The 26,844-nt window shown below is 39.2% G+C and overlaps 4 protein-coding genes across 5 annotated transcripts; 1 reads left to right on the top strand and 3 right to left on the bottom strand.

Moving 5' to 3' along the window:
* The first annotated feature begins 762 nt into the window (after positions 1-762).
* On the top strand, positions 763-12,958 carry slc1a1 (solute carrier family 1 member 1). Its single transcript, XM_029129476.3, has 12 exons — positions 763-1,061; positions 3,301-3,441; positions 4,214-4,306; positions 4,412-4,526; positions 5,104-5,146; positions 5,271-5,366; positions 6,137-6,321; positions 6,678-6,785; positions 7,698-7,820; positions 7,945-8,139; positions 9,008-9,142; positions 9,238-12,958. Exons 1-12 carry the CDS (start codon positions 962-964, stop codon positions 9,476-9,478), a joined length of 1,575 nt encoding a protein of 524 aa, XP_028985309.1. The 5' UTR covers positions 763-961; the 3' UTR covers positions 9,479-12,958.
* A 708-nt stretch (positions 12,959-13,666) lies between these two features.
* Positions 13,667-19,911, bottom strand: spata6l (spermatogenesis associated 6-like). 2 transcript variants are annotated; one of them, XM_029129502.3, is made up of 12 exons: positions 19,719-19,911; positions 18,404-18,541; positions 18,217-18,265; positions 17,964-18,005; positions 17,743-17,867; positions 17,409-17,501; positions 16,863-17,090; positions 15,656-15,749; positions 15,384-15,430; positions 14,243-14,364; positions 13,962-14,043; positions 13,667-13,769 (listed from the first exon to the last, which is right to left on the bottom strand). In XM_029129502.3, exons 1-12 carry the CDS (start codon positions 19,764-19,766, stop codon positions 13,743-13,745), a joined length of 1,095 nt encoding a protein of 364 aa, XP_028985335.1. In that variant the 5' UTR covers positions 19,767-19,911; the 3' UTR covers positions 13,667-13,742. The 2 variants fall into 2 exon arrangements, with proteins under 2 accessions (XP_028985335.1, XP_028985343.1); XM_029129510.3 differs by lacking the exon at positions 13,667-13,769 and having other exon boundaries at positions 13,971-14,110.
* Positions 19,912-20,010: 99 nt separating this feature from the next.
* trmt10a (tRNA methyltransferase 10A) lies at positions 20,011-22,593 on the bottom strand. Its single transcript, XM_029129527.3, has 7 exons — positions 22,181-22,593; positions 21,608-21,776; positions 21,448-21,519; positions 21,281-21,355; positions 21,044-21,193; positions 20,833-20,938; positions 20,011-20,503 (listed from the first exon to the last, which is right to left on the bottom strand). The coding sequence occupies exons 1-7, from the start codon at positions 22,351-22,353 to the stop codon at positions 20,328-20,330; spliced, it is 921 nt and encodes a 306-aa protein (XP_028985360.1). The 5' UTR covers positions 22,354-22,593; the 3' UTR covers positions 20,011-20,327.
* A 190-nt stretch (positions 22,594-22,783) lies between these two features.
* LOC114843191 (zinc-binding protein A33-like) lies at positions 22,784-25,828 on the bottom strand. The gene is made up of 2 exons (XM_055504819.1): positions 25,539-25,828; positions 22,784-25,422 (listed from the first exon to the last, which is right to left on the bottom strand). Exon 2 carries the CDS (start codon positions 25,415-25,417, stop codon positions 24,008-24,010), a length of 1,410 nt encoding a protein of 469 aa, XP_055360794.1. The 5' UTR covers positions 25,418-25,422; positions 25,539-25,828; the 3' UTR covers positions 22,784-24,007.
* Positions 25,829-26,844: the final 1,016 nt, after the last annotated feature.

Below are 26,844 nucleotides of genomic sequence, written 5' to 3'. Positions count from 1 at the left end.
TTTGGAATTAATATGTCCTGACCTGATGCAAAGAACATGGTGTTCATTTGATTATCGCTACACAAGAAGAGCACCCACACAAAAGACTCAGATAACTTTACATTACCTAATACACTTTGGATTGTGTCAGATGCTAGCTACTGGCGGTGACAGACACCGACACGAGAAAGCTCTTTACGCTCCCACACAAGGACGCCTAGACTGTTTGCAACTCTTTGCTTCCTTTGACTGAATACCTCTGCTTTTCATCTCATTGTGCTGCCGGCGTGGCTGATTTGCAGTGTAGCATTTTCATCTACATGCACCGGCCTCGCTTTGTGCTCACACTGTGATGAATGCGACACGTGCCATTCATCCCTGCGTGAATCGTCTCGTTCGTGGTCATTTTGCATCGTCTTGTAGTCGCTCCTCATCTGTTTGTGTTTGCGTTTGTCTTGGGGTGTAATTGAGTCATTATTGAACGCCATCTGCCGCGTCTGCGTTGAAAAAGGCAACAAACACTTGTGTGGAATAATGGATGAGCGTGAGATTAACAGTATGAGCCTGTGAAAGTTTAGATGAAACTTCCTCAAGAAAAATCTCATTATTTAATCTGGGGAACATCGGTCATAACCAGTTTTATTGATAAAATATGTGTTTTATATTCCTAAGTGCTGGCTGGGGTCACCTACTGTAGGAAGGGAAAAAGCGTGAGACACCTTTAGTGGGGGAAGGGTGGTTGAGGGGGAAGACAACCTCCTCCCTCCCTCCCTCCCTCCCTCCTCCCACTGAGGCTGGCTATGAGCAGCGTCTGAAGGCTGCACCGCTTGCGTAGCAGCAACACAGCGGCTCCTGCATCCTCATCTGCCTCCTCTTCATCTGGGATCCACACGCCACCGGAGCCTTTTGTGTCTCCTCGGGAGCCATTGTCGTCTCGAGCCGCGTTTTTTTTTTTTTTTGGGGGAGGGGAGGAAGCAACACCATGGACGTGATGGGCAACAAAGAGCGACGGGGCGTGAATTTCAAAGGCTTGCTGAAGAGGAACTGGCTTCTGATTGCCACTGTTATATCAGTGGTGCTCGGTATGTGTGTGTGTGTGTGTGTGTGTGTGTGTGTGTGTGTGAGAGAATGAGACGCTGTCACCTTCACTGATGCATTTTTGTCTGCATAGCTCTTTATCGCTGCTTTATTGTTGAACCAGTCCTGCTTCCTTCGCCCCTCATGCCTGAAACACATCAGCCGGCTCTGCATCACCCACAGCCTGTACATGTATGTTACTGGAAGCAGCGGTTGCATCGTGTCATTCCCATCATTCTAGCAGCGCAGGGCAGGAGGACGTGTGGCGCTGGGGGGGGACACAGCTACTGTCTGTGTCTGCAGACCAGTCCCCCCCCAGTGTCTGGACATGCTTCAGTCAAACGTGACCAGACTGAAGTGACAGCTGATGCAGCGTAGAGGCAGCGGACGCAGGGCAACTCACCTGCAGGTGCTTCAAACAGAGAGGGACACGGGTTCGTCTGAGCTGCCGCTGCACTGGTTCAGCTTAATCTGAGCCCCGTGTGTGCGGGAGAGTCGGGACGTTAGCTAACAGGTAGACGGGGTTTGTTAAGAGATCAACCGACCGCCACAGATGCGTCTCGTTTAGTGGGACACGTCTGAAAGGTGTAACGCAGGTGTTAGAAGTAGAATGGGGCTTCAGCTGAGACAGGACAGAAACAGAAGCCAGTGGACACAGAAGTGGAAGTGGAGTCATTCAACAGCATGGCATTCATCATATGACATGTTTATACCCGTGCTGGTGACTGTCTCACTGAAGAACGATTGTTGCCCAAGACGTCAAACTCTTTCTTCACGTAATAAACATCACAGTTTAAGTACATACACACTGTTATGGACTGATTGGTTGATGATTTTTTTCTGCAGTATTGAATGTTCTAATTGCACATCAGAAGTGCAAAAAATACATCTTTTAATCATGTTGCTTCTTAACGGTAAATATATATGAGGACGGCGTGAATTCTTTTTCTACTTTAAGCGACATTTCAGCAGATTCTCACTGGAGTCTGTAGAGCATGAGGAGTTTTCTGAAGGCTCGGTTCTATGCGTCTGTCTAGCTGTGTCGCCACGTTCATTCTGGTGGTGTGTTCACATTCTGCAGGGCAAAGGTTACAGTTACAGCAGCAGTAAAGTCTGTCATCGTCATCTTGTTCTTTTACCTGAATGCATCTCTTTCTGAGAAACCAATAAGATTGCTTTATTATTACATCCGTTTCTGAAAAGAGATATTTTTTATTTGTATTACAAATAGTTGTGGTGCATTCTAAGATCAAAAATACACATTATTTTGACTGGATTTTGGATATTGAGCAGGTTTCTGGCATCTTACTGTGGTTTATACTCAGTTCAAGGTTGAGTTTCAACATTGCCAGTTGTTGAAGGATAGGAGGAAACTGCCCGTTGTTATATAATCACGGCTTGGATCTTCACGACGGGCATCATCATGCAGTAATTGCAGCTAGGAAATTAACAAAGAGCCGGCAGCAGATGAGAAGCAGCAGGTTTCAGATCTGTGGCATCGTGCTGCAGTGGAGACCTACACATAAAAACAGGCCAGGGTGCCTCATTTAAATGCAAGGAAAGTGAACTATTTACCACGGATGCTTTGATAGTTGACATTTTAAACCACATGATGCAGCTTCTCCTGGTTTGTTATTTTGGACAGGGACCAATAGAAAAAGCTTTTAGTTTTACTGCGACGTAATCGTATCGCACAGCCTTTTAAATCCACATAACCACAGTGTCGTGTTTATTGATCTGTCTAAGGAACGGTACGAACAACAACATGTGAAAACAGATGTGTGGAATGCCATCCATTCATTATGTGCACAATACGTGCTAGTTTGTGAATGAGTAACAAGCTGGTTACAAAGTGGGTCACACTTTAATGGGTAATGCGTGTCTGCTAAATAGTAATGAAGAATATGCACCAAGACACAGGGAAGAGACACACACCGTGTTTTAAACAAAGACCACTGTGAAGTTAATTGTGTCAGTAAATAAAAGTATGTTGTGTTAATTTTGGATTCATTTAGCTGGCTCAGGATTAACACAAACTATGACGGGGACTGCATACAACACACAGGCGATGCCAGGTGCTTCATAAAGCCCTTGTGCAGCCTAAACTACATAACCTGTGACCCAGTAGGACTGTTTATAATCCTGACTGAAATTATATGCCACCACAAACGTGCTGTCTGTGATTCCAGCCTGCTGAAGAGACATATTTCGCCTTGAACTCTTATCTTTGTCCCAATCCTCCAGGGATCAGTCTGGGCGTCGTGGTCCGAGAGTATGCATCCCTCTCCAACCTCGACAAGCAGTACTTTGGCTTCCCAGGAGAGATCCTGATGCGGATGCTAAAGCTGGTCATACTTCCACTCATTATTTCCAGCATGATAACAGGTAACTTGAGTTTGGTTAGTTCTGCTTGTACTTGAATTGTAATAAACCCACTGTGATAACAGACACAGCAGAGGTGGAGATGAGGACATAATAAAATCATTTAAGTGAGGCTGACAGAATACAACATCAGTTGATGCTATTTGAAGATGATTATCATACAGAAATTCACATATAGACTCAGAGTGACACATTTAAGCTGACTGCTTAGATCATGAGACTCAAGGAGAACACGATGACTCCACACAGAATGGCGCCTGGCCAACAAACACACACCTTTTAAAGGAATAGGAAGTTCTAGCGAAAGATCAAAACATTATGGCTTAGGTCATTGTTGACACAACATATAAGCAAACCATACCAGCTGTAACACAAATGAGACATGTCGACATACATATGCACAAAACAAACAAAAAGTACTGTGTTAAAATCACATTCCTGAGAGACGACTAAGTAACAACTGCTCGCACAGTGGGGAGTCTGGCAGATTATTGGAGTCCTGTTATTAGGACCTGCAGCCACAGTTTTGAGGGTAACAGTGATATAGGTACAGCAGATGAGATGAACAATTTGGAAGGTAATTTACATCTGATTAATGTCTTCATTACTAAATGATGACATAGAGTTGAGGAACACATAAAACACACACAGTAATTTATAATTTTTTCTATCTTGTTGCTTCTCCAAAGCTTATAATCATGTATTTTTTTTAGTATTGTACAGTAACATCCTTATTACGGGTCTACAGCACATACACATTGTCTGTCATCGTCAGGTGTCGCAGCTCTGGACTCTGAAGTATCCGGAAAGATTGGTCTGCGAGCCGTCATTTATTACTTCTCAACAACCATCATTGCAGTTATTCTTGGTAAGTTGATTTAAGTTACTCTACAATCCAGAAGTTAAGATAAGTTAAGTTAAGATAAGGTATATGGCGTCATCGCAGAGTAAAGAGCTGTGTCATCCGATGCAGGGATTATTTTGGTGATGACTATCAAACCAGGCGTCTCTCAGACAGCTGACCACATTGACAGAGCCGGGACCACTCCCAATGTCACAACAACTGACACACTCCTGGACCTCATCAGGTGAATACTATGGAAGTAAAGTGATGACAAAACATACAGTTGTTTCAGAAATCATCACTAGACATTCAGTAAAAGCTGAATAAAAAGCTGAAATAGCAATAGAATGCATGAAGTCGAGCATCATGTGTTCAGGGGATTTAAACCGGCAAATGATGTGTGAAAATTTAATAATAATTTAAAGAATTAAGCCAATGCAAACAGTTGTTATTGGATTGTTGTTAAATCTACTCATAACAATTGCTGCTAAGCAATTAAGAAGTAGGAGAAAGATTTAATGAGAGGCTGTTTCTATGATACTTAAATTCAGAGCTCACATGTAAGTGTCAGATATTTCACCCTCATTCTTTCCATTTCATGACAAATTTTCTTATGTCAAAAACAATGCTCGTGCTCAAAGTCCTGAAAATATTAGCAAATGATTGATTGTAGCATGTTGGCTTTGGCTTTTAAGATATAGCAAAGATAGGGAAAATTTAAAGAATAGGATAAACACTATTTTTTTAACATTTAAATAATTAAATTTACAGTATAACATTTGTCTTCTGAAAAGCTAAATCAGTTCTTTTCGTATTTACAGAAATATGTTTCCAGAGAATCTGGTGCAGGCTTGTTTTCAGCAGGTACGAAAGTGTTGAGCATCACTATTAATTTCCTCCACTCTATACACTTTTACAATGTCGTTTGAACCTACATTTAGGTACATATTCTGAATGTTTTGATGAAATGTAATTACTTACACTCTAGTACAAGACAATACGCAAAGAAGTGGACCCTCCAAAAGTGTCAACCAACACAACCGTAATTCCTCCTTTAGCAACTACCGTCATGGCAGTTGTAGAGGTAAGTGTGCAGACAGGCTATTCTGTTCATATTCAATCGCTATTGAAGAGGAACCCTGATTATTAGGCTGCCTTTTGTAGAACTTTTGCAATGAATTCTAGGTGTGAGCATCTCATGGATGGACTGAAACTTGTGTTCATTACTCTGTGGGACAAGAATGCCACTTGTTTGGCCTATTTGATTTGATCCAGAGCGCATGTTTAGCAAGGACGACAGGATAACAGCATGTTGATGCTACCCAAGTGTGTACGCTAATGCTAACTATTAGCATCTGTTAGCATAACATCACTCTAATAAAACTGTCTAATTTTGTGCTGAGTCATACGTTCAATAGACGACCTTGTCTCACAGACTTGGTTTTATTAAGCAAAATGTATATTACTTTTGCCTTTATTAAGGTACTAAGACTGTAATATTGCATACAAGTTGTAATAGCCAGGATTCCTTTTAATAACAGTCTTCTCTTTCTCTCCTTTTTGATCATTTGCATGTCTATTAAGATTAATAAGTGATTAACATAAAAACAGTGTGTCCTTGATCCATCTGCTCCACTCTGTGTGTGTTTTCTCACCTGGCAACCAGCATCAGATATAGATACATCAGTAACACAATAATCAGTCATGGATAGTTCTTGTGGTCTGTTCTCCTATAAAAACATCAGCACAGCTCATCAATGGGCCTTCAGTAAACTCATGTGGTTGTGAAGGCAGCTTCTTGGCTGGCTCTTAACTAACCCAATGAATTGCCCCCTTGTTTTATCGTCCTGGTAGAATGTCACTAAGGACTATAAAATCGTCGGGGCATATTCGGATGGAATCAACGTCCTGGGGCTTATAGTGTTCTGTGTTGCCTTTGGCCTGGTCATTGGGAAAATGGGAGAAAAGGGACGCATCCTCCTGGAATTCTTCGATGCCTTGAATGAAGCAACCATGAAACTGGTCCACATAATTATGTGGTATGTAGCAATGACTCATTTACTTGGTTTATATGTTAAGAAAAAAAAAATAAAAAATGTATATATGCTAATAAAATAGCTACAATATGAAAGTCTAAATAATCTATTAACAGTCTATGACATCAATCAAGTATTTTGCCATTTTTAAACTTAAATATGTATATGTAATCTTAAGAAAAGCAAATTAAGTAAATAAGTAGATAAATATAAACATTTAAATCTGATCAGGTTACTTGAAACAAAAGATGCAGAATTGTTCAACTAAAACCAACCTACTACTTTAACCGTTGAAAAGCTGACCTTATTGAGCTGTGGTTCTTATAAAATACATTATTTATTCTCCTTGTGTTTTTCAGCTACATGCCAGTAGGGATCCTGTTTCTAATTGCTGCTAAGATCATTGAGGTGGAAGACTGGGAGATTTTCAAAAAGATGGGTCTTTATATGGTGACGGTCCTGAGTGGGTAAGGTGTCCTATTAATCTGTGTCCTTTCGCCGCAGACACTGGGATTTATGGTTGACATTTGGACCAGTTATTCCCCCAAGCGATATAGTAAAAGGCAAGCTCTGTGCGGGCACTGATAAGGGCCAAGGACATTTAAAACTGCTCAACCTGCAGATGCAGTAATGAAAACTTTGCTCATGCCTCTAAATCTAAGTGGTACCATTAAAAACTGTACAGTAAATCCACACCAGTTAAATCACAAGGTTAGTGCAAGGCTCTGGGAGCTTCTCTCACACACTGTTCACACTTTCTGCTAATCTTCTGACCAAGTACCGTGTACAAAGGCTCATTCAAATATAAATGTCTATATTGAGCTTATTGTAAGCACTAATGCTAAAAGGAACAAGTAAAAGTTAAAGTTTTTACTTCTTTGATTTTCTCTTAATCAGTGTGTGTGGTGTTTTATGGCTCCTACTTTTAATTAGAAGCTTTGTTATGGCTGTGAAAAGTGGAGCAATCATAGCTGCTAAAAGCCACAAGGACTGAGTGAAATTAATTAGAGGGACTGTTGAGTATATTTATATGTCTGTTCCCTAGAGTTAAGACAAGTTGTATATTTTTTCTCCCTCCATATTAGAAAATCTAAAAAAAAACGCATGCTACAGAAAACTACGTTCTGTGAATGAGAGAAAACATCACCAGTCTCTTTTAAAATAGGGGTTTACATAAAAATGAAAGATATAGAAAGGTTTAAGGTTTAACACTGTGGTTATGGCTAAGTATTAAACAGAAGCCATTGTTTGTCAAGGCCTTAAAATAATGGGTCTTAGATTGTTGGATGAAGGAACCACGGTGTTAAACTCTGACGTTGTGCTTAGTATTTATGGCAGTTCTCCACAATGTGTTTTGTAATAATATGTATTTGTTTTAGACTAGCAATCCATGCCACCATCTGTCTGCCACTGATCTTCTTTGTCATTGTGAGGAAGAATCCCTACACATTCACACTGGGAATGGCTCAAGCCCTGGTGACAGCACTCATGATCTCCTCAAGGTCAGGATCGAGCTCTAAAAACAAACTATATTCTCTGCAAATTACTGGTAACGCTACACATCCAGTCAGCTCTCGTAAGACTTCTAATTAATAGTGAATCCAAATCACTGTGAATATTTGGTAGCTCTGCCACTCTACCCGTCACCTTCCGATGTGCAGAGGAGAACAACTGCATCGACAAGAGGATCACTCGCTTCGTCCTCCCTGTAGGTGCCACCATTAACATGGACGGCACAGCTCTGTACGAAGCAGTAGCCGCCATCTTCATCGCCCAGCTTAACGACTACCCTCTGGATGTGGGCCAGATTATTACTATCAGGTACGGTACCGTTTGATACAGCACATTACAACCAAAAATATCCCTTAACTACAACCACACCTTGATAGTACAAAACATAAAATCATGAAACAATGAAGCAACATAATGCACAATAGTAAATTCTGCTGGCCAACACGGACCAATCCAACTAGCTACATTAGCTCGGATTGCTAAAGAAGGTTTTGATACAAAGCAAAGATGGTTCTGTATCATATTTGAGCACAACACTGAGTTAGGCTCCCAATTCCCCATTATTTTGGCAGCAAAATGTGAATATTATTATATTATACTATATTATAATAGACAAGTGGTCATAAAGTTACGCATAACTGGTGTACAGTAACTGCACTGTCCATGGTAACTAGACCAATGGTAGCTCAACGGGTAGCGTTGGTCTGGAAAGTAAAAGGTCGCCAGGTTAAACTTACAGAACCTCGTTCACACTAGCTCCCAGAGTGTGGCTGGGTGTGTATACCTCACACTCTTAATTCTTATCCTCGAGGGGGTCAATAAACTATGGCTTATCTTAATCCGGCCTCAGTCTCCAGAATTATGTGTGAAAACTGTATTTTGAGAATATATTCAGCACCTGCTGACAGGAAAAATAAATTACACATTTCTATACAAAAAGTGAAGCTTGATACTATGGGGCATAGAGTGCATGTCTCTATGCCCCAGTGAGGCAAAGAGTCACACACTACTTTTATAATTATTTTTATACTTTAAGAATAAAATGGCCTTTATTGTCTTTGTAAAACCTATAAACAGAGAGATTGGATTTAACCTTTGTTCTTAGGACCACCACTGTGCAATTTTTTTTAGTGTTGACTAAATCTTTAATACATACTTTTAACTTTTGTTATTACAGTATTACTGCAACGGTTGCCAGTATTGGGGCAGCAGGAGTCCCTAATGCTGGTCTTGTCACCATGGTGATAGTCTTAACAGCCGTAGGATTACCTGCAAGTGATGTCACTCTAATAGTGGCAGTGGACTGGCTTCTGTAAGTTTACTTTCTCAGTCTTTTACATTTCTACTTCTTAATAGTTTTAAACTTTAAATGGCAGATGCTATACATTAGTTTGTGTTTTGTTTCAGGGATAGGTTCCGTACTATGATCAATGTGCTTGGAGATGCATACGGAGCAGGAATAGTTCAGAAACTTTCTAAAAGGGAACTGGAGAGGATGGATCTGACATCAGATGGAGACCTTGCCAACCCATTTGCTCTGGAGGCCACTTTGGATGATGACGAGTGTGAGAAAAAATCCTATGTGAATGGAGGTTTTACTGTCGACAAAACAGATGCAATCTCCTTCACTGAAACCTCCCAGTTTTAGACTTTGCCTGGCTTAGAGGAGCAGAGTAAGTGCCATGCTGCTGTGGATCCAGAGCAGAAAACATTCCATCACGTATGTATCAACACCATGACAGGAGAGGATTCAACCAGACCCATCCCAGCTCAATTATCAGCAATAGCAGCTTCTACTAAGCTTACTTCAGAGGATTGCCCTTCATGTTGGACAATTACAACCATGACTTGATTAAAGTGCTTCCTTCTTACACTCAAATTGTGCCAAGATCTAAAATGTGGGCGTGTGCGTGTGTGTGTGTGCACTGATTCGAGATTTATTTTTTGTGTAAGAAGACATAAATTTAAAGAAAAAAATCAATTTAATGATTAATTTAGATTTAAACAATCTAAATTACACACTTCACTTTTATGTACATTTGTTGTTGAATGTCTACTGTATGTTCCATGATGCACTGCTCGTATATCTATGTATATATTTAAACTGTGCCAAAACATACACATTTTTTCAGAGCTGCATGAAGCAATATGCTAATGAAATGCTGATTGCTAACTGATTATGAACTGATTATTTCGGACATTATAGAGGATTAAAGAGGCTTAGGAGGTCAATCAACACTGTGAATTTTTAGAACATTTTTTTTCCCAAAAATGTGCCACAAACAATAATTAATGCAAGCATCGTGTATCAATGATCATATGTGTATGTGGGTTGAGGCAGTGTGATGAAAACCTACAGGACATAAAAACCCCAATTAAACAAGAGCATTTCGACTGTTGAATTCAGCAAATGAATAGTTAAAACAGGTATTTCAGTCTGATGGCTAAGAAAATATATATAATTATGAGATAATGATCACAATATTTATATAGAAAATGCAAAACGTTTAGCTAATTAGACAACAAAAGGCAGATTAAATCTGAATCTTCACAACAAAAGGCACAAATAAGAAATAAGAAGAATAATAGAATTACTAATGAATAATTTCAAAGTACAGTTATTCCATGTAGAGGGCTGTTAGCTTAGCTTAGCATCACAACTGGAAAATGGTAAAACAACTACTGAAGTTGGAAAATATATGCCTTAAAAGCTGTATAACCAAATTGTTATGTATACATTTCTACATACTATAATTGTGATACTATGGGTTGTTAGCAAACATGGCAAAATAGACTAGTAGACATACTATGAAGTTTGGAAAGTTTTTAGGCTCGGCTAAGCTAAGGTAAGCTAATACCCTCCTGTCTCTACATTTCATTGAGCGTCCAAAGTTTTCCAAATTGCATTTCTTTGATACAAAACACAACACATAGCAGACCACCTAGCTGTTAGCTTTCGTCATTTTCATTTCCTGTGTCATTTGCCACATCAAAATAAAATGTGTTGGAGATTTATTTGTTTACATAATGAGCATAAGCACTGACAGTATTTAATTAACGCCCTTGAATGTTTGAGTATTGTCTTGATGTTTAGTGTTTTCTTTATGATTTGTTGATTGTTCAATGTAAACATTGCAAACAGCCACTGCTTACACTCTAAACACACACTAAAATATGTTTTGGTTCTTGAGGTGTAACTGCCTACAGTATGTCAACCAAATACTTTCGTTAAATTAAAAAGGTTGACAGCATTTATTAATTAGCCAATTATCACTAGTTACTGGTGTAACTAGCTAGTTATTTTTCTGATCTTAGGGGCTTTTTTGGCAAAGATAAAAAAAAGATTTAATATGTTTTACATACAGTATAAGTTTAGTCATAGTAAAGAAAAAATTAGAGAATGTGCTGCAAAAACAAACAAGCAAGGTTATATATCACTTTTTTTATTTGCTTCTTTGTATCTACTCTATTTTTTGACATTACAGCATCTCCATGTATTTCTGAGAGCTTTGATTTTAATTAGATTACTGCATACAGTATGTTGGTTGGCCTTTGCCCGATTAGGTTCTCTTCCAATACAAACACGATGCTTAAAGAGGGCTATAGATCATTCTGGTAATGTTAATATATTACAATTCTAGTTATAATATTACAGTTACTATATTCAAGAGTCACTTAGTTTGGTTTAGATAGCACCCACAAAAGCTACGTTATGCACTAATTTAATATCAAACATTCTTGCCCGACATAAAGAAATGCAATTTTCTAAAACTTGACTAATAAACAGACTAGCATTCATCATTTTGGAAAAGTCTGTCAGTTAAAGTGGAAAGGTAAAAAATGGTATAGAAAAATGTAAAAAGCTTCTCTCCTTAGATGATGGCTGATGCTTCTAAAATGCTACTGATGTCTGCACTTTTATTGATGCTCCTTGTTGCACTGTTATTTAACATGACCCCACTATAGTTGTGATATTTTATAAATATATGCTGTATATATGTGTCCTAACTGAGAGCTATGTACAGTGTTTGACTCTGTGCAGCTATATATTTCATGCCTGCACATGCACACACAGTACTTTAGCTTGGAAAAAGTCCTTTTGAGCTTGTGGTCTCGACCTCAAGACAAGACAAGATTTGACTTAGTATTACTGGGTTTGTCTGTTGTACTGCTTGTTGTTGTTCATATATAATAGATGTGAAAAAGCAAGCCTCTTGTCCATTGCTGCCATGTTAATATCTGTTTTAAGCTTTTTAACATTTTTCTAAATGACTAGTCCCAGTCTCCTAACAAAGAAACACCACAACTACACCACTCATGTTAGGCTAACAGAGGTGGAACAATTAAAATTTAGCAGATCTACAAGTTTTATACATACTTAGCAGCAGTTAATTTTTGGTTTATTGCTCAAATTGTAATAGAAACAAAACTGCCAGAGTGGCATACAGCACAATATCATACTGTATGATGTGTTCCAAGTCACAAGTTAGACAGACAACATGAATTCATACAGCAACATATGATGTTTTTATTTGGTTTGTGTGAAGCACTGCCACATCTAGTGAACAATTTTATAGTAGAATTATGGTGTAGAATTAATAAACATAGCTATATTGCAATGCTAGGCACTAACTGACTTTAGGCAGACACCATTCAGCTTTTTTCATAAATCATGGTGATGAAGTAATGAAAACACTGAATAATAAAATGTTCATTAAAGCGATGTTTTCAGGGTCAGGTTTGCCTGCCTGAGTGTTTCTACTTCGGCTTTCAAGGTAAAGGGTGGCCCCTTAACTTTTCTACATGATGTCGAGTACTCTGTTTGAAGCAATTTCCAATTCGACTGTTTATGGAACACTGTGAACATCTGTGTTTCTGCTGTAGGGTCACGCTTCACATAATACATGGGTGAGTCATGCTGCTTGTTTATATTTGTATAATGACCAGAGATGACTCACAAATCAGGTTGTTTTACTGTATATGTTTCAAAAGCACACTATGATGGCATCACCTAACCCCCTCACTGCACAGACACTACATGAGTAACTACTACTAAAGAAAGTGAATCAACATGTACAACATTATCTATTATACTATACTGCAAGCTAATAAAGGAAAGTTGCTCATTTCTTGTCTGATTTGATCGTCTTCATTTGTATTTAAGGATAATGACAAACCATTGCAAGGTTGGTAAATGTCATTTAGATTGTAGGTCTAAACTAACAGACCTGTTACTGTGAAACCAGAACAAGTTAAGATCTAAAATATTACAATAGCTGCATGGCTGTTTTGGATTTAAAAACATCAATCCAACAAACTGCATACTATACAGTTTTCATTAAACGATCAAAGCTGAAATTAAGGCAAAATCTGATCTCTCTTATTGTATCATGTTCACTGCATCATGCTGTACAAATAAAGCTTCACACCCTAATTCCAAACTATTGTATTTATAGATTTATTTTAAAAAGTTGCTAAAACTGATGAAGCAAAGTGATACAAACTCTGCAGTGCTAACAAGCTGCTTGCTACGCCAAAGTAGAACTCCGTCCCATCAGCAATACTGCAGTAGATCACAATGTTCCAGGTAGAGCTGGTGCTTAAAGCCTCACAGTCATAGCGAGCAGCTATTTCTCTGATATATGGCAGTGGTCCTCACAGAGCCACGGACACAATTTGCTTTTAATAGTCTACGGGTGATTTACCTTGGGCCTCGACAATGTCAACTTGATAAATTGACAGAATAGAGACAAATGATATCAAACCTATCCTACAGGCTGGGTTCAAACTGAATTATACCAACAAGTTTTAATTCCAAGTTTCTACATGTAACACATTGGATTGAGTTTATTTATTATCTTTAAATGCTGTTAATGTGCAGTATATGAAACAACAGCAATGGTGTGAAAACTTTACAGGCAATGCTGGTTTCCCTTTTCCTGAGAGAGATGAAAAAAACAGATTTCTAACATTAGGGCCATCAGAACAACACTAATGCAATTAAGTTTGATGTCTTTCAACAAATGTTACAACACGTGAACTGTGAGATGCTACAGTAGAATAGCAGCAAGAGAGGATTAGACCTATAGATCTAATAGTGATTCTTACATATCTACTTCACATCTACTTACATAGCCAAGTCGACGTATAGCTTTTGGTGTTGTAAGTAGTCCTCTAACTCGCTCATGGACTTCTTCCCATTCTCTGTGAGAACTGGACCATAGAATCATACTCAGGGACTTTGCAAAGAATGGTATTTATCACAAGCTTTCACGACCCACTAGAGAGATGAACAATTCAGTTTCATCGGCATATGACTCATGACAGTAAAAATTAAAAGTAAAAAGAGCAAATCAATGAAAATGTATTATCTATTAAACAGACAATATAAGCATACATTTCCAAAACCCACCTGCTATGTGAAGCTTGTTTTCTATAAGACAGCCACAATGCTGAAGGGTCTGGCTTATAATAATGGTCCAGGGGATCATTTGGTTCTGAAGAGCTGGATTCACCTTCAGATACTCCTCCACTCTAACAATGTAAGCAAACATAATGAAATGGGTTGGCTTAAAACAAACCAGAATGACATATGTATATCAAAATGTGAATTTGAATTTGTACTATAATTCAACCGCAGAAATCACAGTAAAATGAAAAACAGAAGTCCAAGGATGAATCCACTTTATACTGTATTACTGTGGACACCACATAATTTATCATAGTGTAGTTTGTCTTTCTATGTGGCGCAAGACATGCAGTTAGGTTGAAATGGAGATTGACTTGAGGTGGAGGAGAGGACTGAGGTGTTGCCTGTCTATACAGTATGTGTGGTCCAGTGATGTGCTGTGACATGACCCTCACTAGGACAAAGCGGTACAACTGACAGGGTAAGTGAAAATACTTTATAAACAAAATGTGTTTTTCTTTCTTGACTTTTGTTTTGCACTAATTTAACTAGTATAAATCTGTCCCATTGTACATTTGACAATACACAAGGGGGGTTTTATGGTGACTCTTAAGCTGTAGTTTTATTGTTTTCTGTAAGCTGTTTTATTGATACTAAAAATGTCCATAAAAAGCTCTAATGACTTGGTGGAAACGTTTTTTCCTCTGCATTATAAGCATTTGTCTGTGTTTGCAAATTAGAGCTCATCCTTATTTTAAGTAAACTGGTTTCAGTTTGCAAAAGCACAACATTTTATTGCGTATTCCTCTTTCACTTAGTAAACTTGAAGGCATGTTTTCTTTTTAGCAGATTAGACTCTTCTAAGACTTTGGTCTTATATTTAATATGTGTATGAAACGTTGTATGTTGTTGTATTGTTTGTATTGTATGAATAAGAAACATGTTCTTCTTTCTTATACAGTACATAAAAATCATTCTAAAGGCATGTTAAGAGGTTACCTAGGTTTGATTGACTCCTCACATGTAGTTCATGAAATTGTGATGAAATCCTTTAATAAATAAAATCTAAAACATATTCTGTAAAGAAAATTATCTCAGGTACTCTGGGGATAAGAAACAGTGAATAAAGATAAATAGTTCTCACCAAACCAGTTATAGAGATGTTTCTTCTGCCAGATGGAGAGAACCTCACTAAAATAGTAAAAAAAAGGAAACATTTACAATTGGTGATAAAAACCTAACTCTACAGTACAAACCCATAGATTTTCAGAATCAAACTAACAACATAAAGTAAAACAGGGTTGTGTCAGTGCAGCAACATGTCAATTAACCGCTTTTACGAGCAGCCAGACTGGGCTTTTGAAGCTGTAAACCATGCTTTGCAGCTGCAAAACAGCTTTTTATTGGGTTTCGTACCTGAGGATGAAGGCTTGACCAAAGGTGAAGAGGTAAGCAGCGCTGAGTGGCAGGTCAAGGCAGATGGCCTGGTTCCAGGCCATGAAGCCAGCATCTACTCAGAAAAATGTTGACACAGTCAGTCTCCCCGCAGGTCAAACTGCTACAAGGTGTACAATACATGAGATTACTGCTACCGGCAACCAGACCCTGGATTATTTAGTAGGTAAAGAACATGAAGACCATTCATATGAATTCATACTAATCAATATGAAAGCTCTTCTGAGGCACTATAATCCACAACACAGAGGTCGTACACATTCTGTTTACAGTGAGTGCATATAGTGTAACAAAAGTATAGCCACCAGTTCCACAGAACTATTACATCGGTATGTCAAAACAATAGCCTAGCTCAAGGTTCACTTACTGACTTTGTTGTAGCACTTTCAACAGTTACTGTTTTTATCAGTGAATGATTGTTTAGGGTTTGCTCTCCAGGGCTGGGGTTGGTTCAATGATTCTTTCACAGCTTTCGATAATATTTCATTTCACATTGCACATACAGAGGCACATTACACAAGCACGTATTAAACCTAATGTTCCTTCAATAAAAGCCACACTAAAAGCAGAACTGTTGCCATAGAGCCTGTCTAGTAGCACCTTCAGGACAATTGAAGACCCTTCCTTGAAGCCTAACATTAGGCCTGAGCTTATGTGACTAAGTTAGCGATTAAGCTCAGAGTTTAGCATTTCATTGTCAAATTTGGCAGCCAGAGGGTTAAAAAAAACATGTGGTTAATAAATGCTGTAGAAATCCTTTATCCCAGCTAGAGGGTAGGGTCACCGAAGATAAAGATGAATATGTTCACATGATAGTTGATACATCAGGCAATCATTACACAGCCACCGAGATTTTTCATAATGCTACATGAAAGCATGTATGGGATTTGTGCATTGTGAAATCAATTCTATTAAACTGTTTAGATAAGGTGGATGTAAATTATGTTTATTTAAAAAAAAACATCTATAGCACATCATCTGGTGAGAACCTACACCTTCATAATATATTAAAGTTATTTATTTACATACACCTTTAGTCAAAGGATAGTGCTACTGCGCGAAGATGCCTAACAGCTCTTCTCTGCCATCTAGTGGCTAGAAATAATGGCACGGCTTTAAAAATGTTTAATGGGATTAAATATGTGTAGTATGTGATGTATGTGCTTACAGACTGGGAGTTGCTGGGTCGGTCCCAATCTGCCAGGCCAGGAGCCGGATGATGAGTGTTTCCAGCTCTCACTGGGGACAGGGACTGAGACCTGGGACTGTGTGACAGTGACCTGGTGTTTCCTTCTCGTTTCCTGCCACGTGGTTTTCTTCCAAGGGTTTGAGGTTGTTTCCTCTGAGGGGAGGAGGTCCTGGGTCTACCAGAGCCCTTTTCGTTTCTCTTAAGTCTCTGCAAATAAAAAAGTGTGTCAAAACTCACATGTGTCAACCTTATGTCAAGCCACATGACTGCCAGTATTTAAATCACAAATTGGTCTAGTTTGTCCTTCAGTCAATCAAATTTAAAAATACAGCATTGTTACACATGTGTTTAGGTTCACTGTGATGTATCTTATGTCTCCTCTGTCACAGATGGTGCCAGCTTGTCCAAATCTAAACCCGTACAGGACATTGGTGACTGGTTTTACTTTTATTTAATTTTAGTTTATTATCATTATAATACATACCAACTTTCAAACATTGTAAGTAAAATAATAATTTGTTTTACCATGGATACATTGGGGTAAATGTTAATCTCTTCATCAGCTGAGCATTCAATAATGGTTGTTTTAGTGGAAAACTCCAGCCTTGGAGCAATGCCCTGAAGGAGACAAAAGTCAAACCTGTAGTTGATCAACCACCTCTTTTTGTAATATGTCCCTGCTACAGAAGGCTGGAAGCCCCAAAAATATTATAATAACCAGAAAATTAGAAAAATCCAGCTGTCACCTAAAAAATGCACATGAACTTTGTTATGTATCAGACCACCTGTCACATTTAATATTAGAGTAAAGGGGAAAAGAGAATTCTTATGTATGTATCTTTTTCAGTAATGGACCTACTGGAAAATGAGACGCTCGGGTCATGAGAACCTCTCGGTCTACTCCGGAGAAGGAGGGAACCAGTTTGGGCTCTGGGAATAAGAAACTTCGAGCATCTTCCTCAAAGCAGGCCATCGTGTGTCCCCCTGCAACACAAACACGTTGTGATGTCCTGCCTACTTAAAACCATAATGAGTGAGCTAAAAACACATCACATGAATATGAAAAGAAAACTGTCTTACTGGGAGGAATCAGCTCAACCAGTTCAATTCTGACTGTCTCATCTGAAAAAGGAGACACAGTAAAAGACAAGCTCAGACTTTCAAAAGTCTGACGACAATGAATGATCTGCTCCAGACCCCAGAACACCAGTCTCTGTTTTCTGCCTAATAACTTTTTGTGCCCACAATGTTTTTGCCAAAATGAAAAAAAATGAGTTGATAAGAACATTCAGATAAGCCTCATAAGTTGAGAAATACTGTGATAATAACTTACACGCAAGCATCACAGTGATTTCTCCAGGATCCAGTGCATGTCTGAAAATCTAGAAACAAATGAAACAACAAATGTCAGTTGTAGGAGTATACTCTAACTTTATTTTGAAGTATATCAGTTAGAATAGTTTTTTCTTCAGACTACTCAAACCTTGCTTTTCCAACACAGATGATAAGTACAGACTCACCTTTTCAAATGTCATCTTCTCATTAAACAGCAGAGGGAACACAGCAGGGAGGTCTTCAGAATGACGGTACTGCCCCATGAAGCACATGCTGAGGTAGACGTCATGCCTGGCTGGCATCCGAACGCCCGGACAAGAAACCTGAAATAAACACATAAACACATATTATATTTGATAATACTGATACAGTTATAGGTCAAATCTGTGTCCTTTCATCAGGCTGTCATTAGAGGGTGACTAAGGCAGCTTGAAAGGTAAACCCAAACCCTAAAGGCCATGGTTCAATGACACCTGCTGCTTCCTTATGTCAGGTGCCACTTAAAGGGCAACTTCACTAATTTTGCTTCGTCTTGCTTAAGTTCATGAAACACACATACTGTATAAACTATAAAGAATAGCGTTTATAGTATATTCCAATATTAGACGGAAAACGATTACATCTGTACCCATGTGACGTCATTTACAGTAAGGAACTAATAATATTGTTTTAATAAAATAAAACTTTAGGAGCTTTAAGATAAGACAGATTAATGTAACATAACTGGACAGGTCAATCACATGTATTTGTCTACATTAACGTTCAATTACTAAGTAGAAGCTTTATAGCCTACTTCATTAAGAAAGTATTGGCTTTAAATACTATTAAACACTTTACATGTTTACAACAGGTGTCTGTTGCATGAACGTATAAAGGACAGCACTGAACTATACTTGAGGTTAAGCCTAAGAGATGGTTAATGCGTTAGCATTTGTTAGTCAATGATATTTTTATTAAGAAGACTGTAGTGTTGAGTCTATCGCCAATGAACCTGACTTCCCAACATCCTTCCATCCATCCATTTTCTTAACCGCTTACTCCCTAGTGCGGGGTCACGGGGTGCTGGAGCCTAACCCAGCTGACTATGGGCGAGAGGCAGGGTACACCCTGGACAGGTCGCCAGTCCATCGCAGGGCAACACATAGACAGACAACCACGCACACACACACTCACACCTACGGGCAATGGAGAGAAGCCAATCAACCTAATGCACGTCTTTGGACTGTGGGAGGAAGCCGGAGAACCCGGAGAGAACCCACGCAAACACGGGGAGAACACACAGAAAGGCACCAGGTCGCCTCCGGGAATCGAACCCAGAACCCAGAACCTTCTTGCTGTGAGGCGACTTCCCAACATCCTCCCTTTTTAACCAGCTTAGATTCAGAAACGCAGGCGCGCAGCGGCGCCTCATTCGCTCCCGGTGCTAGCTAACAGACGTGGCCCACCGTTTACCGTATAAAACCACCTAGCTTGTGTTAGGTAGCAGAAAAACCGACCTACCGCCCTGAACTTCACTTCTACGACCACTTTCAGCGCTTTGCTGGACATTGAACTCTGCTAGCTGGCGGTTTGGGCTCATTCAGCAGGTACTTCACTACTTTAGCGTCCTCCACTTGTTACCATGGATACCACAACTTCCGGGTCGAGCTGCTGCAGCATCCAGGGGCCTCTACGTTGGTTTTACTTGCTTTTAATTAATTGCTGAATGCACGTATGTTGCTATAAACATTGCGTAACTCGCGAACTGGATCTTGGACACTTTTGAACGTTTCCCAAGAATTTCACAACCAGGCACAAAAAAATAAAAATTTATTTCAGTCTTATACTGTTCAATGATTCTATTTGGCACAGATGTGACAGTTTCACCAAAATGCAAATACAACTAAATCCATGTTCTTTAAAGTAATAGCAACTTAACGTTCTGCCAAACTCTGAAAAACTTAAATTATCCTTTTGTATCAGCAGTCCTACTTAGTAAAACCAAAGTAAAACTTTAAATATCTATTAAATAAAAAAAAATTCTGACCAAGATTTCAAGAACAAAATCTTTGCTATTTAAATGCATCTTCAGCCAAAAACTATTCAAACATTGTCCATTTGAATCAAGAGTTAGGCCTTTTCCTCAGATTGCTCTGGTGTGTCACTGTCAGACTCAGAGTCCTGTTTCTCTTGAACGGTGGTTCCGTCCTGGTCCACGGCCACGGCTCCTTTCCTCTGAGGAAGGATGGTGCAGAAGGCCTCCTGCCAGCTGCCCTTCTCCAGGTACGCTAGGATGATCTCAAACACTGCAGGAAGTGGGAGAACAATGTCACATTCTGATAAATAAGGCCTAATCATTTTCTTCTCCTTAACACAACCTTGCTTTACATGTTTTAATTCTTTTATTTAATAATAAAAGAGTGGTGTTTCAATAAAGCCATAATGCTATTTGTAGGTATTTCCGGTAAATTTGATCTAATTAAAGAATGGGATAATGCCATTAATGTCAGCATCCATTATGCACAAAGGTAATGTAGCTAATTATTGAAAATAGGCCTTAGAGTTATAATCTTATAGATTTCACCATTTGGGCAATAGTTCAACACAGTAATCAGTTTAACACATGGGTCCTCACCGTGGTTCACTGCAAGGACCTTCCGACTGTTCATTTTGACAAAGCTGCTCAGAGGAAGCTGAGCGTGACTGATCCCGAGCTCCTTTGCCCTCTCAAATGTGATCCCCTGCAACATACAAAAATCTGAGCAGCTCAAATCGTAAAGCAGGAAGCCACCTTTTGATTTGTGCTTCAATGACGTTACCCCATCACCTAATTTTGTCAGACAGACCTTGTGATGGTTGTGGTCTACGAGGCCTCCGATCACATAGGCTTTTGTTTCATCCATCTCCTCCAGGACATTTGGAGAGTCTGAAGTCAGGTACACCAAATCGTCCTTGGCAATAACTTCACCGTAGTGTTCTGTTTTAATTGTGATGTCCTGCACACATTCCAAGGAGCTAAACTGTGAATATTAAACATATTTCAAGTGTTCTTCTGGATTACTTGCACCAGTGTGACTGTGTACCTTCCAGTTTACCCATCCTTTGTCCTTCTCATCCATGCTCTGTTTCAGCTGCCCGCCCAGGCTTGTGAGATAAAACTAGAAAGAGTGATGGTAGTAGTGGCACATTAGACAGGATTGTCACTATGGTTACGGTTTCACATGTTAGTCAGTAGCTCACATGCACTGACCTGCACTGGATGTAAGGCCCGTCTGTTTTCAGCATAGCACCGCTGGATCTGTTTGTGAAGCTTGGAGACGTCCTACAAACACAGTAACATTATTAATCATGTTTGTGAAGGTGAACATAGGAGGATAAGCTATACAGTGCTTAATAGGCCGTTTACATACCTTGAACAGCATTAGGTTGTCGAAGCTACAGTCCACTACCAGCCTGACAGAGCTGGGCGTCACCTCTCTGCGTAGACGTTTTTTTGCACTATAGGCGTCTTCTCCATCCTCCTCCTGATGACTCTGCCTCTGCAGTCGACGCTGCTGCTTCCTCTCCTTTCTTCTTTGCCTGAAATGGAAATCACAGGAAAGATATTAATGATGGTGAAGGACAACGCTGCAATAGATCCTCACTGCCTAAATATGAGAATGCTGCAGGGAGGCATTTTTAGTTTGTTTTATAGCCTGGTATATGAATGAGCGAACATCGCCCACACAGAACCTAAGAGCAGTTAACAAATCATTGTGTGTTAGACTTAATTTGTCTACAAGCAGTTAATCATAAATGGACCTATAATTAAAAAATATTTACCTTACGTTCAATATAGTTCATACAAAGAGACGTTAAGCTGCCGGGTAACTGAACCTGGTTTAAGAGCTTCCTTACCTGTGGTCATATACTTGGCACATAAATGTATCACTAACATGATTAAACACATTGCTGGATGACGGTGTGAACGGGGGCTTACTTACTTCCGCAGGTCCCGTTCTTCCTCCCACTTCTGCTGCTTCAGGAGCTTCTTTCTTTGCCTCTTGGACAGACTTTCTGCCGCAGATTCTCCATTACTACTGACCGTTTTCTGGCTGCTCTCGTTATCTTTCTCCTGTTGCTCCGGACCTTCACCGTTCACACTTTTATCGGCCATCTATGAAATCTACCTATGACTCAAGCTGCTGGTGTTGCTCTGTCAACTAGCTGCTAGGGTTAGCTTGTTAGCTGCTCGGAGCAGGAGGTTAACTGTCTGCATTTAAGAAGTCAGCGTAAATCAGCGCAACACGCCATTAGCACTTCATTGCTCTGATACCAAACCTGACTACAGACGGAGACACATACAAGGAAAATAAACTACACAACTGAAGAAGCTCCTTAGCTACTAACGCACATGTACGTGACGCACATATTGCGTCATTCAACCGCGACAGATTTGTCATTCGCCTTTTGAAGTTGTCAGTTTCTGACAATACTGAATCTACATATTTTGAAAAATGTCTCAAATCCATTATAATATATCTTGTAATATGGTTATATAAATGCAACTTTAAATGTAATTATAACAATTTTTAATTATTAAAGTATTTTTTATTTCTGTTACCTCAAAAATACTTTCCTTTATCTGGACACAACAACCATTTCCTTAGCTTCACCTTCACAATCTAATTCTATCTGATACAATATATTTTCCTGTAAGGCCTTAAACCTACTTTGTAAAGTGCCTCAAGATGATTAGAACTGGTGCTGCATATATAAACAAAACTGATTTTATTTATTTGTTTGTTTGTTCAAACATGTAAAAGCAGTTGATATACCAACGCACGTAAGTTTGCACATACACAAGAGAATGCATTTCAGCTTTTTCTTCAACTGACTTAGTCCATGCTTGAACATGCTTTTAATCGAAAATAATGGAAGAGCAGCTGAACTGAATTTAATTTATTTTTGTATGTAAGAAATGGTCAGTGGGTGTTTTGTAACTATTCCCAGTTGAGCAACAAACAATACTTTGACAACCAAAATTTCACAGATGTGAAATTCCATAATATGTTAGAGACACGTAATGTATGTTTATGTTGTGTATTGAAGAGAAGGTTAGTTTTTATCATTAATAACACACATTACACACATTGTGAATGTGAGCCTGTGTTGTATAGCACTGTAGACAACACACACATTGGGATTAAATCATTACTGCATATTAGACCTCTGCAACATGATACAGCCTCTATCACTTGTTCCACCCTATCCAGTTACTGTATAGGCAGAGAAGCAGAGAAGCCTTTAGCCTAGGGGCTGTGACCCCCAAGCCTCCAGTTTGGGGGTCACAGCCCCTAGTGCTCCGATCACCACAGGCACCACTGTGGCCTTCACCTTCCAAGCCTTCTCCAGTTCTTCTCTGAGCCCTTGGTATTTCTCTAGTTTCTCATGTTCCTTTTTCCTGATGTTGCCATCGCTTGCTATTGCCACATCCACCACTACGGCTTTCCTCTGCTCTTTGTCCACCACCACAATGTCTGGTTGGTTCGCCATTACCATTCTGTCTGTCTGTATCTGGAAGTAGTCTGGAAGTATATATATATATATATATATATATATATACCACTCTACTCTCACCCTCCGCGGGTGGTCTCATCCACTTTCCCACTCACTAAGAAAACATTCATATGTTCTTTGAAGTTAAACTACTAACATAAGTAATAATAGGTAATAAGTAGTAATTATTACAGCATGTACATACAGTAAAATAAGTGGTAACGAAAGCAGTACACGGGCATAAAGACTATCCTGAAGACCATAATGAATGTCTACATTTCTAAGTTCAGTGTTACTTTACCAGGTACAATCTTCAGTGGCACTTTATTTATCGTGTTTATAAAGGGAAACATCCTCTCAGTGAAAGTGTGTGAGAAAGTGTATATGTGTGTTTTTGTATCCGTATCAGTGAATGACAATTTTCCTCTATCCCAATCCAGATGTGCTCTGATCCTTTGGACTGGAGACTTAACTGACAAAACTTTGTCTGTATATGGCGGAGCGTAGGCTTTGTATTTACCATCTAGATACCATATTTCCCAGTATCCAGTCAGAACCTCTCCCTTCCTCTGCACAGACTCTTCCATCACACCCACTGCCCAATTACCATTGTTATTGACTTCAACCTCCCAGCCGTGAGCCCCGGAGTTAAAGCCTGTAGATCCAAGGACAGAGAAGTAGCACTCATGTCTTTCTGGGTTTCTCAGAAGATATATATCTGTTTCTATAAATCTCACACTAGTCAAATTGTCAGAAACAACAAGGTTTAGTTGAGCTGTGTTTGGATCCAGAATCACAGGACTGTAGGAAACCTCCTCCTTCATCTTTTCCCAGATGTTAAAACCCAGATTGCCCACGTGTTTTGCCACATCTATCAGAGCGTCTGATTCCAGCTGTGGATCCTCCAGCAGAGGACGCCAGTGGACTCTCTCCACTGCAGCCTTGTAGTTTTGCAGGAATGTGATGTCTTCAGATTTCAGTTCCTGTTCTGTGCAGTTAATTTTCTCTGACAAAGCTACTATGTCTTTACTCAGAGTGGTGATTTTTTCCTTCATCACCTGACTCTTCTTCTCCTCCTCCATCCTCAGGGCTGTGATCCTGGTTTCTTCTTCTTTTCGTAGAAAATCTTGAAGCTTCCCAAATTCATCCTTAATCAGCTTCTCTGTGTGTTGAGCTTGGGCCTTGATGTGTTCGACCGTTTGATCCCAGCTAAACTTTACTTCATTATAGTGCTCCAGCTTTTCCTTTAAGGGTTTCAGTGCCTTCCTGAGCATTTTCTTGTATTCCTGCGCTGCTTCATCAATGGGCCTGAATCTGTGATTTTCGTGGGCTTTTGAATCTCGACAGACGACACAAACCGCCTGCTGATGGTCCAGACAGAAGAGCCTGAGCTTCTCAGAGTGCAGAACGCACAGATCCTCAGACTGGACGGAGGATTTCTCTTCTACAGAAAGTTCTTGTAAAAAGGCTTCACACAGGTTCTTCAGTGCCAGGTTAAATGGAGGATCATCTTTAGAAGACCTCCTTTTACACAACGGACAGAAATGAATAGGTTGCTCCGCCCACCAGGTCTGCAGACATTCTTTACAGACGCTGTGGCTACAGGACAGCACCACCGGATTTTTGAAGATGTCAGAACAGATCGGACAAGTCAGATCGTGTTTTGCTGAACGAAAAGCCATGTTGTCTGATCCAAAGAAATACAAAAGCGAGGCAGTGCAGATGAAGAGAAAGTTTTAGCTTTTATATTTCAACAACAGTCACTTTCACTTTCGCTTATTCAGGCCTCTGCTTCTAAATTACCTTTGAATTCATCCTGTCAGCAGTTGAAGCCTCAGGATATTAGCATGTCCAGTTCCCCCTGTATTCCTTACTGTACTCCTTAGTAGATGCTGTAGATTTAATTTCTATCATATATATAGAGTTTCTTGGTAAGTGCGTCAACAAGTACAGTAGATGCAAGTAGTTATAGTACTATTTCCTGGTTTCTCTCTGACAGTTCTGTAAGTTAATGGGAGGAGACATATTGGGGCATATCCCAGAAGGTGGGCACAAAACAAGGAAGTATTTGAATGAGCAGTGAATAATTATGTTGCTAATACCGAAACAACAATAATAATAAAGACACTATTAAAATGTTTCTTAATGTTTTCACCTTAAGTCACTATCATTTCGCTTTGACACTTCATCTAAATATTTTAAACATATTCATGTTTTCCTTTTATGCAAATGCATTATCTTTTACCTTCTATGTTAGATCTGTTCATAAAGTATATAGTAAGTGGTAAGTAGATTCTTTAAAACTCCACATAAAGTACAGTTTGCAAATCAATCAGTGTCAATCAATCAATTCTTGAGACCTGTGAAAAAAATATTTACATTTATACCAAATGTCCCTTTTTCAAACAATGTTTAGATGGAGTAAATATTTTTTTTCCATTCCCCTGAAGTAGAAAATAATTAAATTTCATGCACATTTGAAAATTGTATTCAAGGATTTTAATTTGACATTCTGAAGAAGCTATCATTTATTATGGCAGTGTCAGCTAGACTGATAAGCTGAATTAAACCAGTTTACTACAGTATCAGTTTCTTCACATGTAAAAACAGAGACAACAAGCAACACTGTACTGCACATCTATTACAAACAATGTGATAATTTATCAATTTGGAAAACAAAAAAGATCAAACATGGACTGACCAGCAGATCCACAGTGTGTAAACTACAGTACTACAGTATTTACAATCTTGTACAATGTGATGACATGAACAAAGAATCAGATGCACATTTAACACCTTCCCTATAGACACAAATCAGAGAAGGCAAAGCCAGATGTGAATGAGCCCTAGCTCTGAAGTATCACCTCCAGCCGATAAAGATCACAAAAGTATACAACACAACGACAAGGCCAAAATCCAGAGCAGTGCAGCTTCCTGTCAGAGTTCAGCCTGTAGGGAATTTAGAAAGCACAAACGAATAGAAGTTATAATAGTTATAAAACTCAGTTTTTCAGCTGTTAACTTGTAACTGTCATAAAGTTGATTTTCTTTAAGCCATTAATATTGTAAAATCATATTGGAGTGCTTGTGGACGAGAGATTGGTACAGT

This window comes from Betta splendens, chromosome 2, assembly GCF_900634795.4.
Source record: "Betta splendens chromosome 2, fBetSpl5.4, whole genome shotgun sequence".
Taxonomy (NCBI): domain Eukaryota; kingdom Metazoa; phylum Chordata; class Actinopteri; order Anabantiformes; family Osphronemidae; genus Betta; species Betta splendens.
The sequence above is the reverse complement of the archived record's forward strand: the minus strand, read 5'-3'. Positions and strand labels throughout refer to the sequence as shown.